Here is a 13,973-nt window from a genome sequence, read left to right as displayed (position 1 = left end):
TCAATTTTCAATTGGATTCAGATCTGGACTTTGACTGGGCCATTCCAACTCATGGATGTGCTTTAATCTTTCTCAGTGGGGTCCAAATGTTTTGCCATGTGACAACAAAAGTTAAAAATTGAATCATAAATGATTGTTTCATTGTGATTTTTTTTATTGTTATATGCTCAATAATAAACTAAACATGGAATACTTTATTGACAGAAACAAAGTGACATTTTTTTTTTATAGGAAATGGACCCATACAGGGTCTCACACTTATTAAAAACAATTAATTTCTGACATTTGAGAGTCAATTGTCATAGAACAGGCCTGTTAGAATAGAATGAGATTTAAAGAGTAGACTTTAAAATAATTCTGTTAGTTTTTAAATCACTGAATGGCATAGCACCGACTTTTGTTATTGTATTAGCCTTCCAGATCGCTCAGGTCTTCTGGTTCTCGTCTGCTCTGCATCCCCAGAACCAGAACCAAACAGGAGAAGCAGCATCCAGCTTCTATTCACCTCAAATCTGGAACAAACTTCCCGAAAATTGCAAAACAGCTGAAACATGAGTTCCTTTAAACAAAGGCTAACAACCCACCTGTTTATATTTGCTTTTGATTAGTATTTGGTGGAACATTGACATATTGAGGTGCATTGATTTGATGATGGCTTTTGACAATACGCAATGTTTACTGCTTGTTTTTAATTGGTAATTCTATGTTTTTATTGTGTAAAACACTCTGAACTGCCTTGTTGCTGAAATGTGCCATGCAGATAAACCTGACTTGACTTGAACTTTGATGGTCAGTCAAATTTGTGCAATTGACACATAAATTTATAACAAAATACCCCCAGGCTGGACTTTGGACAACCCTGATCTACCCCATTCAATTGAAGTACTGGTTACATTTTTGTTGTCCTGCTGGAAGGAGAATCTCTTTCTCAGTCAAAAATCTTCTGCAGCCTCTTAGCTTCTCTGTCTCTGCTAAAGAATAGCATGATTCTGCCACGACCATGTTTCACCGTAGAATTTGTGTTCAAAGTTTTTTTTTTCAAATGTTTTTTTCTTGCATAAAAGCCAGATTTGTGTAAAACACAACAGATAATTGTTTTTATTCTTGCCCAGCCTGTCAATTTAAGTAGCCAGCCATATTCCGTTAGATTTGCAGATGTGCCATTTTGGTTAAGGGTTTGAAAAGTGTTCTGTACTTGTAATATATTTAAATAATATAACCTCGTCATAAACACTGATCTTTGCAGAAGAATGTTATCTTCTTTGAGCTGGAGCCACTGTATTTCATTTAGTGGTGCCAGAATGAAGAGGGTTGAATACAAATGCAGACCAAACTGTTTGGATTTTTATTAGTAAAAAAATATTACGTCGTTGGATTCCTGTAACGGTTGTTTGACATTATATTTGTTTGTAGTGTGGGAGAGTAACATAACTGATTAATCACATGGTCAGTGATAAGATCTCACTAACATTTCTGTTATTTCCTTAATTGGGAGTTCAAGGTGCTAATCAGCGCCCTCTAGGGGTTTTAATCTCTGCTGAAGCGTTTCCAGCCTGCAGCATCGCGGGTGCGACGTCCCACTTTAATTATTGGATATGATTTTTATGCGGACATTCTCTCCTAATGTACAGACGAGAACTTTTGTTTCTCTCTGAAGAGGCGGAGTTTGCCTTACTAGCAAAAATACGCCTTCTTCCACGCCAGCCTCCGAATCACAGGCGAAACAGAGCAAATGTCTGAACTGCTGATGTTGTATTTTTTGTTTTATAAAAAACAACAACAAACAAACAAAAAAAATCTAAATCTAAAAAAACCATTCATATCTTAAAATGCATTTGGAATTTCTTCTTCTTTTTTTTTTTTTTTTTTTTTTTTTACAGTTCTACACCCTGAAATAAGATTTATTTATTCATTTGTTTGTTTATCAATTTCTTATCTTTTTTAAATCTAATTTTATGGTAGGACTAGCGGATAAATTATTTAACAATAAAAATTGAAAATATATGCCCCCCCCCCCCCCCCCCCCCCCCCTTTTTTTTTTTTTTCTTTTTTCCATAATTGGTTTCGTGATTCGAATCGATCAGCAACCGGTATAAATTTTACACATGTATTTAGTGAGGTAATATTGTGACATGCGTGAATGTAAACAAAAAGGAGTGAAGAATGAAACCCGTCAGCAGAAACACTCTGATGAGGCTCTTTTCATCAGCAGCAGCACCATCTCGACTGTCTGTGGAGGAACAGAAGCAGAAACAGAAGTCCTTTCCCTTTCCCATGGGGATCGGATATATATAGTACCTGTAAGCCCCCTCACACACACTCTCTCACACACACACTCTCTCACACACACACTCTCTCTCACACACACTCGCCATTTGCTGTTTGTGTAGAAGCGATTAGCCAGACACAACTGCGAAACTGTTACCTTTATGGTGGCCAAGCCGCAGAATATTCTGTAAGATGATCCGGCTGTGATGTGATGGGAGATGAAAATGTGTCTAAACTGTGACCTCAGGCCGGAATCCCGGAAAACCCTTTTAGTTCCATATAAATATGTGCTATGAATCTATATCCAAAACATATTCCGAACTTTTAAAAGCTTTGGGGTTTTTTTTTGTCCGTGTTTTTTATTTTATTTTATATTGATACGGTTGATATTTAGCGCAAAACTTAATTAACTACATTAATCCTCTTCTATAACACATCTGATTGATATGAATATAATTTTAATTATTGAGGGTTTTGCAAAAATGTATTGATAATATATGAAAACAAATAGTTGAAACATTTGGAGCTGACAAGGTTGATAAAAAGGGTTCGCTTGTTATTGCTATTCCGTTTCTTTTTATTAGCTGGTAAATTATGAATTATGAGCAAAATAAGTTTTGACGAACATTAAAAATAAAATGTTAAAATTGTTATTTTGCATTGCAATTTTTGTAAATTCATTGCAATAATTTTTTTAATAGACCAATACGGATATTTATTCCTTAAACACATGTCAGATTATTTTAAACGTTCAAATGAAATGAAAATAGTTTTAACTTTTTCATAAATTTATTTACAAATAATTTCAGCTTACAACACCAGATAACTACATAGAATTACATATATTTGATTTTTTTAATTATTATTATTATTATTAATATTATTATAAACAGTCTTTTTGCACTTGATCGTGTCTTGTATGAAATGTGTCAAGTCGAGCCTTCAATAGAAAAAAAAAGAAAAATCAAAAGAATTATCACAGATCTCAAACAGGAACAAAGGACAGGTAAAAGACGGGTAAAATTATTCTCCCTTTTTTTTTTTTTTTTACAAATATTTACAAATGTTACCTGTACAGAAATACTTTCCTTTCCTTTTCTTTTTTTCATTTCTCTTGTATTTCAAGAGTCTTTTTCATGGCTTTACAGTCCAGTGCTGCCTATTGATTTGTGCTCTTCACGCCTCCCAGTGATAAAGTCTCTATATAAAAATAAGAGTTGCTTTTTTTTTCTTCTTGCTTTTCAGTCACTGTGACGGCCATTTGGAGACCGCTGCCGCCGTCGCTGAAGGTAAAACGTGTCCAGAAATAATATTTGAAGGGACGCTGAGGATGGGAGCGATCGCGGCAGAGGTCCGGGTCAGAGAGAGGGACTGCGCGCTCAGCAGGGCCGACTGAACGGTGACCGGAGGCCGGAGGAAAGCCTGGGCGGCGCCCGGCGTCACGGACGACGAGCTGGACACCCCGATGATGTTCTCTATGCTGAAGGACGGCCTGTTCGACGGCTCGGATTTGATCATAGACGCCGTGCTCAGGCTGTTGAGCTGCAGCTGGAGGCTCGGGCTCAGTTGAGAGTTGAACGCCTTTCTGTTGAGCTCCGCCGAGGGCAGCAGGGGGACGCCCGGCGGGAGCATGGGCCCCACAGGTGGGATGTACGGGTACTGCAAAGCCGCCGGGTGGGAATACGCAGCCGGGTGGATGCCGTAGTGCCTCCCGTAGGGGCCTCCGAGGCTGTACGCCCCGAAACTCTGCATCATGAGTGCGGTCTGGTCCCTGAGCACGTCCGGCTGAACTCTCTTGAACCTTTTCCTCCTCCTGAGGAAGCTGCCGTTGTCGAACATGTCCTCTGAAGCCGGGTCCAGGGTCCAGTAGTTGCCCTTTCCGGGGTTTCCGGGCTCCCGGGGGATTTTCACGAAGCAGTCGTTCAGCGACAAGTTGTGCCGGATGGAGTTCTGCCACGCCGGGAACTTCTCCCGGTAGTACGGGAAGCGGTTGCTGATGAACTCGCAGATCCCGCTGAGGGTGAGCTTCTTCTGCGGGCTCTGGAGGATCGCCATGGTGATGAGGGCGATGTAGGAGTAAGGCGGTTTCACCAAGCTGCTCTTGGGCTTCTGGATCGATCCTCCCGAGGCTGAGCTCTGGTCGTGACCCTCTCCTTTCCCTGAGCCCGGCTCTCCTTCCCCGGAGCTCTCGCAGCACGGGCTCCCTCCTCCGGACCTCATCTCCTCCTTCTCCACCTCGATCTCGTCCTCCAAGTCATCGTCGGCCGGCTCTCCTCGAAAGCCGTGCAGGATGCTGCCTCCCCCCGGGCTGTCGCAGTCGCTGTCCACCCTCTCCATGCCCTCATCGTCTCCCTCGCCCACCACGTCGATATCCACGTCCTCGGCTGTGAGCACAGTTTGGCCGGACATGTCGCTGGCTCGATCGCTGCCTCCAGAGAGGGTCATCTCACGGCTTACTCACACTTTAATGTAAAAAAAAAATTGTTTTTTAATAAAATAAAATAGGAGAAGAAGAAACTCACAGAAGTGGAAACAGCTGTGCAGCGGCCAGTGCGCGCACACCGGGAGTCTGCTGGACAACAATCGGAGGTCTCCAACGATCTGAAGGTGTGCAGAAAAAAACTTCAAACTTGGAGAAATATTCCCCACGCTGGAAGTTGGCGGGGCCTGCAAAGCGGTGCGTTTCGTCTCAGAAGTTATTTGGAGAGAAAGCGCAACTTTTTTTTTTTTTTTTTTTTTTTTTGCCTTTTGCGCTCCGGCGTCTCTCCTGAGCGGCGGCGCGCGTCTTAAACCAGCGATATTTGGCGAGCTGAGTCGAACTGACACATTCTGCTTTTGGAAAAAAAAAAGGCCGGAGCTTTTTAACCGGACTGACTGATAGATTACTTTCCCCCCTTGTATAAGATATACTATCAGAGCTGGACACGTGGTTCGGTGACGCCACACCCCCCACCTCTCATCTCTCCGTCGCTTCCGAAGCTTTGCTCTCTCCGCTCTCCGTTAAACCATGCAAACTGGAGTTGTTTCTTGGATTTGTCAACAATGGGACATCAGCAGCGCTGCTTTCCGCTGATTTTCTGTGTTCGTCCGTCATAGACCATTTAACGGTGGCGGAGGGAGGAGGAGGAGGAGCAGGGGGGAGAAAATTGGCCTGCATGATTGAAAGATCTGAAGCGCTCTAACGTGGCTGCGCAAAAACAACCTTTAACTTTTGCTAATTCGAACTGTGTTGACAGCTGCAGAGCGGAAACAGCGACAGCTAAGTTAAAGGAATCTGCTTGATTGAGCTTTGAGTGTGTTTTACCTTTTAAACTGTGAAATTGTGCATGAGAAGGTTTAGTTTTTTTTTTTTAAACCATCTTGTGAATTCTACTGCTTAATCTTTTTCTTGTCTTGGCTGCGATGCACCACTTTATGTTTGCATTGTTATAGATCCCGCTGTGAAACTTCAATGTGCGAACACAAAACATGATTTCCAAGTCTATTTATTCCTGCAGGATTAGTGGGAAGAGCGCGAGGAAGCAGCTGCAGCGGAATCGACCATGAATGTTGGGGGAGAGGAACGCATTTCCTTAAGAGTTTGGAAGAGGTGCAAACGACCCCGATCATTGCATGTGTTTGCATTTGAAAAAAGAAAAAAAAAACATCTAGGAAATGTAGACAGCGGGTGAATTCAAAGGAAGCATTTTTTTTATTCACAGGCTTGGAGGTGAAAGCGAAAGGTTGAAGTTTGGGTTTGGGAAAAGAGCGAGATCTTTTTGTTTCGGCGCTAATATTTAGAATAATTGACGCGGACTTTGCGTGCTGGAGAGAAATGTGTGGAACTAGAAATAAAATATAGAAAGTTCGCATCGCAGCTTAAGGAATTGAAATCAGGGACTTTATTTATTTTTTTTATTTAATATAAAGGGAATTTAAATGCTGAAATATTTTTTATGTATATAGTTAAATGCTCGTTTTAAGTTTGTTATGCTTACAGAGGATTTATTTATAACTTATTTATTTTATTATTGTTAGAATTATTATTAGAATTATTTTTTTTACATGAAATTTACTTTTGTTTATCAGGTAATTTGTGTTGATTAATTACATACGGAATGTAACTTACAAAAACGGAAGAAACCTAAGCAAAAATGTATTTTCGTTTTTTTTGTTTTGTTTTTATCAGTTTTTTAATTAAATATATTTTTTTGGCTGTTGCCTGGTCGACATCTGATCAGCGCTGCGCAGAGGCGCTTCTGCCTGTCACACCTTTGCTGCTCTCCAGTCCGGGATAAAAGCGGGGATTAATCAGACGCTATCATTAATAACGCGCGTTCGGGTCAAAGGGACGGAAACCCGGCTTCCGATTAGCCTGGCCTCCCGTTTAATCTTCGGCTGACCTGTGAGATCCGAAGGTCCGTCAATATGGACTACTTAGCAGATGAAACCAGAGTCCGCGTCAACTTTCATCCTGCTCATCCGTGGCGCACGTGTGTGTGTGTGTGTGTGTGTGTGTGTGTGTGTGTGTGTGTGTGTGTGTGTGTGTGTGTGTGTGTGTGTGTGTGTGTGTGTGTGTGTGTGTGTGTGTGTGCGTGTGTGCGTGTGTGTTTAGGGAATCGCTCATTTGGTTGCTGCTTTTCAAAATGAAAAAAAGCACCTTGAAGAACTAGATTCTTTTTTTTTTTCTCTGAAAATGTTTAAAACAACACTTGTTTTTCTCTGTTGTAACGTAGATTTTTAACATTACTTTATGCATTTAGGGAAGCATAAAGCATCAATTAGAGTCATGCTAAAAAGACTCATGTTTTATAGAAGTAGAACAAGAAGTTCAAATAATCTACTTTTTAAAAAAATATTATTAATGTGTTTGAATTTATTATTATTATTTTTTTAATGAGTCAGGTATCTTTCACTGTTTCCTGTTTTGTCTTTGAACCTGCAGGTGCAGCTGGCACAGCCAGCCCTAGGTATAAGCAAGCTACACTCCTGCTCTGGACCACTCTGCTGCAGGGGGGTTCCCACTGAGCTGCTCGACCTCACACAGATCTTAGGCTCTTCGAATTGTGCCTAAATGTCAAAAAATCTGTTAATTTTTTAATTTGCTTTAAGGATTTAAAATGAATTAATACAAATAAAATATATAAAAAAATAGATTTGAAAACAAAATAGATTTAGCTTCAAAATTGAAAGAATTATCAGCATGAAAAAAACCCCCATGGATTTTACAGTTTAATGTAATGTAAATAGTGCAACATATATTTTTTTGTACTTACAGTTTAGTCAAATTTTATTCAAGCTAATCAGTCAATAATAAAGACCCTCCATTTCCCACACAAATTAAACATCACTTTTCCCTCCCTTTTTCACTGCCGTTATTCAATAAATGAATTGGGGCCCAAAGGCCCAGGGCCATATAAAGAATTGGCTTGGCTCTGTGTACGTAGCGTAGTTACCCGCTGATAGAAGCTCACTACAACAAGCACAGAGTGAGGGGGGGGCCGGGGGGGGGGGGGGGCTTTCTAACCCGTCCTTCCTGTGATCTTTTGAAGCCTCATAAATCCGCTTTTATACCTCCGCAGTTTGTTAATGAAATGTGCGTTTTAAGCACACATGCACGGCTTAGCGCGACAAAAACCTTTTAGTATAATAAGCCATCTTGCTCCTGAATGAAACCGTTGGGAGGGACACAGAAGAGACGCAGCAGCAGCTCAGGTGATGGAAACAGCGTTGGAAAAACTACCACCAAGGTCGCTGGTATAACAAATAATTGTGATCATAATAATGTGCTGCTCCGGTGAACTCTGATGAATAGATCCCCCCCCCCCCCCCACCCCCCCGCCCTTCAGGTTACACCCGTGCTGCTGGAGTCAGAGGTCAGGGTCACCTGCGGAGGCTATAAGCGCGTTTCGGTTTGTTCAGAGGCATTTAGGCTCAATAAAGGTTAAAAAAAAGGTTTATTCTAAATATGTTTTTGCAACTTTAAGCTTCTTTGGTGATAAATAGTCTACAGAACGTTTTTTTAAGCTAATCTGCAGTCGGTCACAGAAACACAAGTTTTAAAAACTTGTTTGTAATTTTCTGTTTTTAAATGTGTCTCTATATCTCTTTAAAACTGGATTCTGTACTTCATCTTTTTTTTTCTATAACACGCAAAGAGCAAGGCATTCCAACATACTCAGCTCAATTCATTAGGTTAGAGTGCATCTAAGGGCTGCCGCTTTATTACACAGATATGATAAATTAATGCATTGTTGGCGCGTCTGTAATTATGCTAATTATTTTATACTAGCAGCAAAATCTTCACCCTGTCAGATTTAATAACAAGTGAAAATCTCAAGCAGCTGTTAGCAAAAAAAAAAAAAAAAAAAAAAAATGGAAGCGAGATGTAATGGAATTTATTTTTGTCTCAAAAACTGAATGTTTCACATCGGACAATGTGTATCCCATCAGAGAGATGAAGGTAGGGGTCGTTTTTTTTTTTTCTTCCTCTCCCCTTTTATCTACGTTTTATTTTTTTGGAAATCACAATTTTCAGTTTCCCCCAAAGAGTCCACTCCATCAAGCTGCGACTCTGTGTCAAACAATATGACGGAGCTCATCTTTAAGCCCTCCTCCTCCTCCTCCTGCTGCTGGATGTGCGGCACCCGCATAGACGTGGGGCCCGACGCTGAGCACGCGTGTCTCAAGCGCCTCTGCGCGCGCCCGATTTTCTGTTTGTCGGGAGGCCCCGTTTTATCAAAATGTTTGTATATCTACTGAAACGCAGCAAATTTGTATTTTCATGCACCTGATGCATGACGCATCTCACGTGCTCCTCTTGTTTATAGCTTTTGTAGCAAGCAGCACATTCATGGTTTAGGAAATAATTTACTATAATTATTAACAAAAGCCCACAGATTTTTCTTCTGTTCTCTTACTGCAAAAGTAAGAGAACAGAAGAAAAATACGTTTCTAGAAAGTGAGCCCGACCATTGTTATTTTTTTATCCTCTTCAATAAATGCAGGCGTTCAGTGGGTTGGCTTATGCCAATAACAGCATAAATCAATAACGCTGAAAAAGTGTAATGTTAGACAATAGACAACAATGAAACAAGCTTTCAAAAATTCTGTATAAATTATGTCACGTTTCTCCAATTGCAGTCTTAAAAAGATGAAATATTTACCTTCTTGCTTTTTCTTCTTAATACATTTTCATACATTCCTTTGATTGTCGTTTTACCCACATTGCTGAAATGCAATCTATTAATTAATTTTAAAAAATTAAGTTGCATGTGATTTTTTTTAATCTGTCAAATATACACTTGTATGAACTTTGAAAGACTACTCTTGAAGGAAAAATAATATATATTTTTTTTTTGGGATTTGATTCTCATATAAAATAGTTACATTTTAGCGCCAGAAAATATCAGTTTTTATTTATTTGTCTACTTCTTAGTTTTAAAAAAAAAATGTCTCGCCACCTGTCCATCGTTGGACCACCAGGACAAATCCTGACACCCCGGCAGCGAGAAGACCGCTGGGAGGGGACAGACCTGCATCAAACTTTGAGGATTTTCATCCGCCGATGCCGCTGCTGCTGCTGGGAAAGTGACACCTCCAGCTAAATGCAGCGGGGGATTACCATGCCAATGTAAACTTGTTAAATACTTACGGTGTCACTCAGTTTGTAGCTCTTTGTCATTCAGAGGGTGGCTGAAAGTTACGCATCAGAATATTGCCTCGTTGTGTGAGCGCACGCATGAGGCAGATCGAGGCCGCGAACAGTTGCGAATTGGTCCCACTTCTGGCCTTTTACGCGCAGTCGAAACACGCGCAGTGTGCGTGAAAAGGGGGCAAACTCTGACTTAGTAACACACCCGAGAGTGAGCGAACAATGGCATCATTTACTTATGTGGTTTAATAATAAAAAAAAGAGTAAAATTGTTACATGAAATCATAATAAATGTTTATTTTCGCAACAATTTGTGGAAAGTTGATTCTTCTTCACTGATACTTGGAGGAAAGTTTTTTTTTTTTTTTTTTTAAATAAAAATAAATAAATGAAACACCCCAAACAAAAATAATCTTCCTCAGGAAGGTTACCGGATGAAAATGTAAAACATGCAGATATTCATGTTTGCATATGAACCAGGTTGAAAGGGACCTTTCATTCAGCATGACCCTTGAACTCAATATCCTCTGCCTATTGATGCATACATTTATATATAACATCACAGTAAATTACCTTCTGCATTCGCCTGCCCTGTACCCATAATAATGTTCCTTCACCTAATCTGTCAGGTTCCACTCTGAGACACTTTACCTCTTGTCGAACCCAATTATTGCAGAAGATGAGGAAGAGGCAAAAGGTTTTGGCTTGACAGAGAAACATGTTTGGATTCAGAATCTTCTTTATTGGTAATATTATGCTAAAAGCAGAAATATTCCAGAAAAATACTGTTCTCACATGACAAATAACAGTATTTTCATGCAGCCTTTGCTTTTTTAATTAAAGCAACTTTTTCTACACTATCTCATATTTGCTTTATAACAGTGTCCTTGTCTATTATTGCAGTGGGGAAGTGCACATCCTTATCAAAGTCATGGTGCTGTCTCTTGAAATTAGAGACAGCACCTCTAAATTGTCAATTACACAGAGGTTAAGTAGACTGAATAGACTCAATGATTCAAATCAGGTGGTACAATTTATTGCACATCACTCTCTGGTTTCATTTCACAGAGCACTGACAATGAAGCGCCTTTATTTTTATACAATGGGTGAATAAAATTGACACAGATCCTATCTATACTGCTCAGTTATTCATGCTACTTATAAAAATTTGCTCAACAAATGACTTTTTCATCTTTGAAGTGTTTTGTTTAGGCTTATTATGAGCAGTAATTTTTAGATCGTGAAATAAATCCAGAACAATTGTACTTGTTTAACATAATAACCGTCATATGGAAATAATTGCATCAATCTTAAATGCGATATGCTTTTAAAAGGTGAACCGGCATCCCACAATGTCTTTTAATGTTAACTGATTATTCATATACTGATTTGTTTTGGTTTTCCATTTGAATCATGAAGCATAATACAAGAATACATGTCATATGCACATCATTTTGTGCAATATGGGACAATCAAGGTGAACTTTCTTTAAATTTTTTTGTTTGGATCCTTTCTTTAACCCTGATATCTGCACTTATTTATAACTTATCTGCAGGGGAAATATTTATTTGATATTTTATATGGTTCATCTGCATTTTTAAGAAATTGTTCAATTGTCCAGAACTGTGACAGACCAACATGAAGTAGTGTGTAGTTGTGAAAAGGAAGAAAAAACATGCTTGATTTCCATATTTATTTACAAATATGAATCTGAAGTGTTGCCTGAATAATGTGTCAATACATCTGTGCAAGACAGTTTTTTCAAAAATATTTCAAGCTCAGTCCCTTTGAATGAACATCAATTTTCAAGCACTGACTGAGATTCTGGAATAGTTTTAGATCGGGGGCATGAAAAAACTTTAAATTAAACCCTTTCATTGTAGCACAGACTGTGTGTTTTGGATTACTGTCCTACAGGAAGACAAATCTTCACTTCAGTCTCAAGCCTTTTCTAGCCTATGACAGTATTTTTTGTTAAATTCACCCATTTAATTAGCTCCATCTATTTTCCTATAAACCAGTTTCCTTGTCTTGCATAGAAACACATGATGTTTTATGTTGGAAATGGTGTATTCAGGTCAGTGTCTATTTTCCACCAGACATAGTGTTCTGCATGAACACCAAACATTTACTTTGTTACATCCAACCATTATACCTTCTTTCACATATGAGGTTAGTAGTTCTAAACTCAGCATAAGGAAACACATGTTTATTTTCTATATATCTATGCACACTCACTAGACTTGACGTAATTCATTAAAGGGTCACGTACTTATTATTATTTTAATTTGAATTAAAATTTTCTTCAAAGGTGTGCATACATTTAAGTATAAACCTTTTCTTTCCAGTTGTTAAATCATAGCTCCAGCTAACATTTCAGTGATTATACACATATTTCTTCATCAATATACTTATAATAACAAAACTAAGTTAAGTCTAATTATATTTAAGATGGCTTTTAACTTAGATCTTTTACTTTGTATTGCTTTAACTGCTTATTTAGTTCATATCCCCATTTAAACGCAACATACATACATGGCGAAGTTAAGAATGTAAACATGGTTAACACTCAAAGAAAGTTAGTGCCCTGAAACCAGTGCTGGTAGCCCAAAGTCAGCTACACAAGCATCAATATTTTACAATCTCTCAAGAATCCCCATTGTAGATGCAATCAATGCCTCCTATTCATTATCCATGTGTATGTCTTCTAGGTATGGCCTTTGTCGTTAGGCAATAATTCTCCCTTCCACAGTTCCACATCACTCCACTGAGCCATACTTTTACAAATGCCTCAGGGCTATAAATACTAATGAAATCTCTTTGCTTAATTTGATTTTGCTGGTACACTTGCAGTTATGGCTGAACTTTCCCACGAGAGAGGCTGATTGGACACTTTCAAGTCCTTATGGAAGCAGGAAAACATTCCAAAGAGCTGGGGAGATCATTTCCATAATTACCCCGATTGGCAGCCTAATGACCTTCTGTGACAATAAAAAGATCTCTTGTTAATTCCATTTCTGTCGCTGACATTCAAGAGATTCCTATCTTACATGTTTGAGGGTTCACAAGATAACAAGTGTACTTTTTTTCCCCCCTCATGAGCAAAAGAGCAGCCTCATTCAGTGTTGCACCCCCCCACCCTCATTCCACGTCGCTACAATCGGCTCTGCTCTGCTCTGAACAGGATCTGCCTGAGTCTGCACAGCTCCTCTACTCTGCTCCAAAGTTGGATAATTTATGGACCAGGGGGAGATTATAAAGATGGATCTGTAAGGCAATCAATTCCCATGTTGCGTTTTTGAATGGTGGGATAGAAATGAAGTGCAGAATAATTAAAAAGATCACAAGTCCCCCCTCGCATGTAATAACGAGCAGGTCCAGAGGCGGTGGGCTCCTCCACGCTGCCAGAGGAAGCTCTTTTGATGTGACTGAGAGGACAGTCAAACCAAAGGGATGGTTTCACCCGCCACCACACACTGAGGGCGCATTGCCACGCATGCAGAGACAGTTTGACCAGGCAGATCACAAGCAGATACTGTTGTCAGAGGAAGCTGAGACACTTTTTTATCTGCTTAGATGTCAGGGTGACTCAGAGCTGGCAGCGATGCAGAGTGTGTGGGGGTCTGTTTGGAATATGTTTCACAGGGCCCACAATGCTCAGAGTGTTGTTGGGTGTTTAAAAAAAAAATCATCCGTCGTCGGTGTATGAATGGGTGTCAAAATGTACCGTCAACCCTCTGCATGCACAGCTGTGGGCCACTTTGACCTGATGAATACCGCTGCGGACTCCTTAAAATTCTGAATAGATTAAACTTGATGTGAAATTTAAAACTGTGGAACTGATGTCCCTTTATCATCCTTATTTTCAATCAGTGACAAGATTCTGTGGGAATAAGCATCAGACATTTAGTCTGTGCAGCACAAGTAGCATCTGCTGCAGAATAGTGAAGAAGATTATTTCTAAGAGGAAACACCAGGACGTGTTTGTTCATCATTTCAGGATTAGGACCTATTTAGACTTAACTATAAGATGAATCACTTTAGTTAATGTCTAACAGGTGAATCAATGGGA

General features: G+C 39.6%; 1 protein-coding gene across 2 annotated transcripts; it reads right to left on the bottom strand.

Annotated features, from left to right (window-relative positions):
• Positions 1-3,038: 3,038 nt before the first annotated feature.
• On the bottom strand, positions 3,039-5,148 carry foxd3 (forkhead box D3). 2 transcript variants are annotated; one of them, XR_014087226.1, is made up of 2 exons: positions 3,339-5,147; positions 3,039-3,208 (listed from the first exon to the last, which is right to left on the bottom strand). XR_014087226.1 is itself a non-coding variant. In XM_017304214.2 (2 exons), the coding sequence occupies exon 2, from the start codon at positions 4,711-4,713 to the stop codon at positions 3,514-3,516; it is 1,200 nt and encodes a 399-aa protein (XP_017159703.1). In that variant the 5' UTR covers positions 4,714-4,730; positions 4,831-5,148; the 3' UTR covers positions 3,039-3,513. The 2 variants fall into 2 exon arrangements, 1 of the variants encoding a protein (XP_017159703.1); XM_017304214.2 differs by having other exon boundaries at positions 3,039-4,730; positions 4,831-5,148.
• Between the last annotated feature and the right edge of the window lie 8,825 nt (positions 5,149-13,973).

The sequence above is a fragment of the Poecilia reticulata genome, chromosome 4, assembly GCF_904066995.2.
Source record: "Poecilia reticulata chromosome 4, P_reticulata-male-v2, whole genome shotgun sequence".
NCBI lineage: Eukaryota > Metazoa > Chordata > Actinopteri > Cyprinodontiformes > Poeciliidae > Poecilia > Poecilia reticulata.
Note: the sequence above shows the minus strand (reverse complement) of the source record. Positions and strands in the feature narration are given on the sequence as shown.

Coding starts and splice junctions, on each gene's coding strand:
- foxd3 (XM_017304214.2), bottom strand. CDS start 4,713: ATGACCCTCTCTGGAGGCAGCGATCGAGCCAGCGACATGTCCGGCCAA.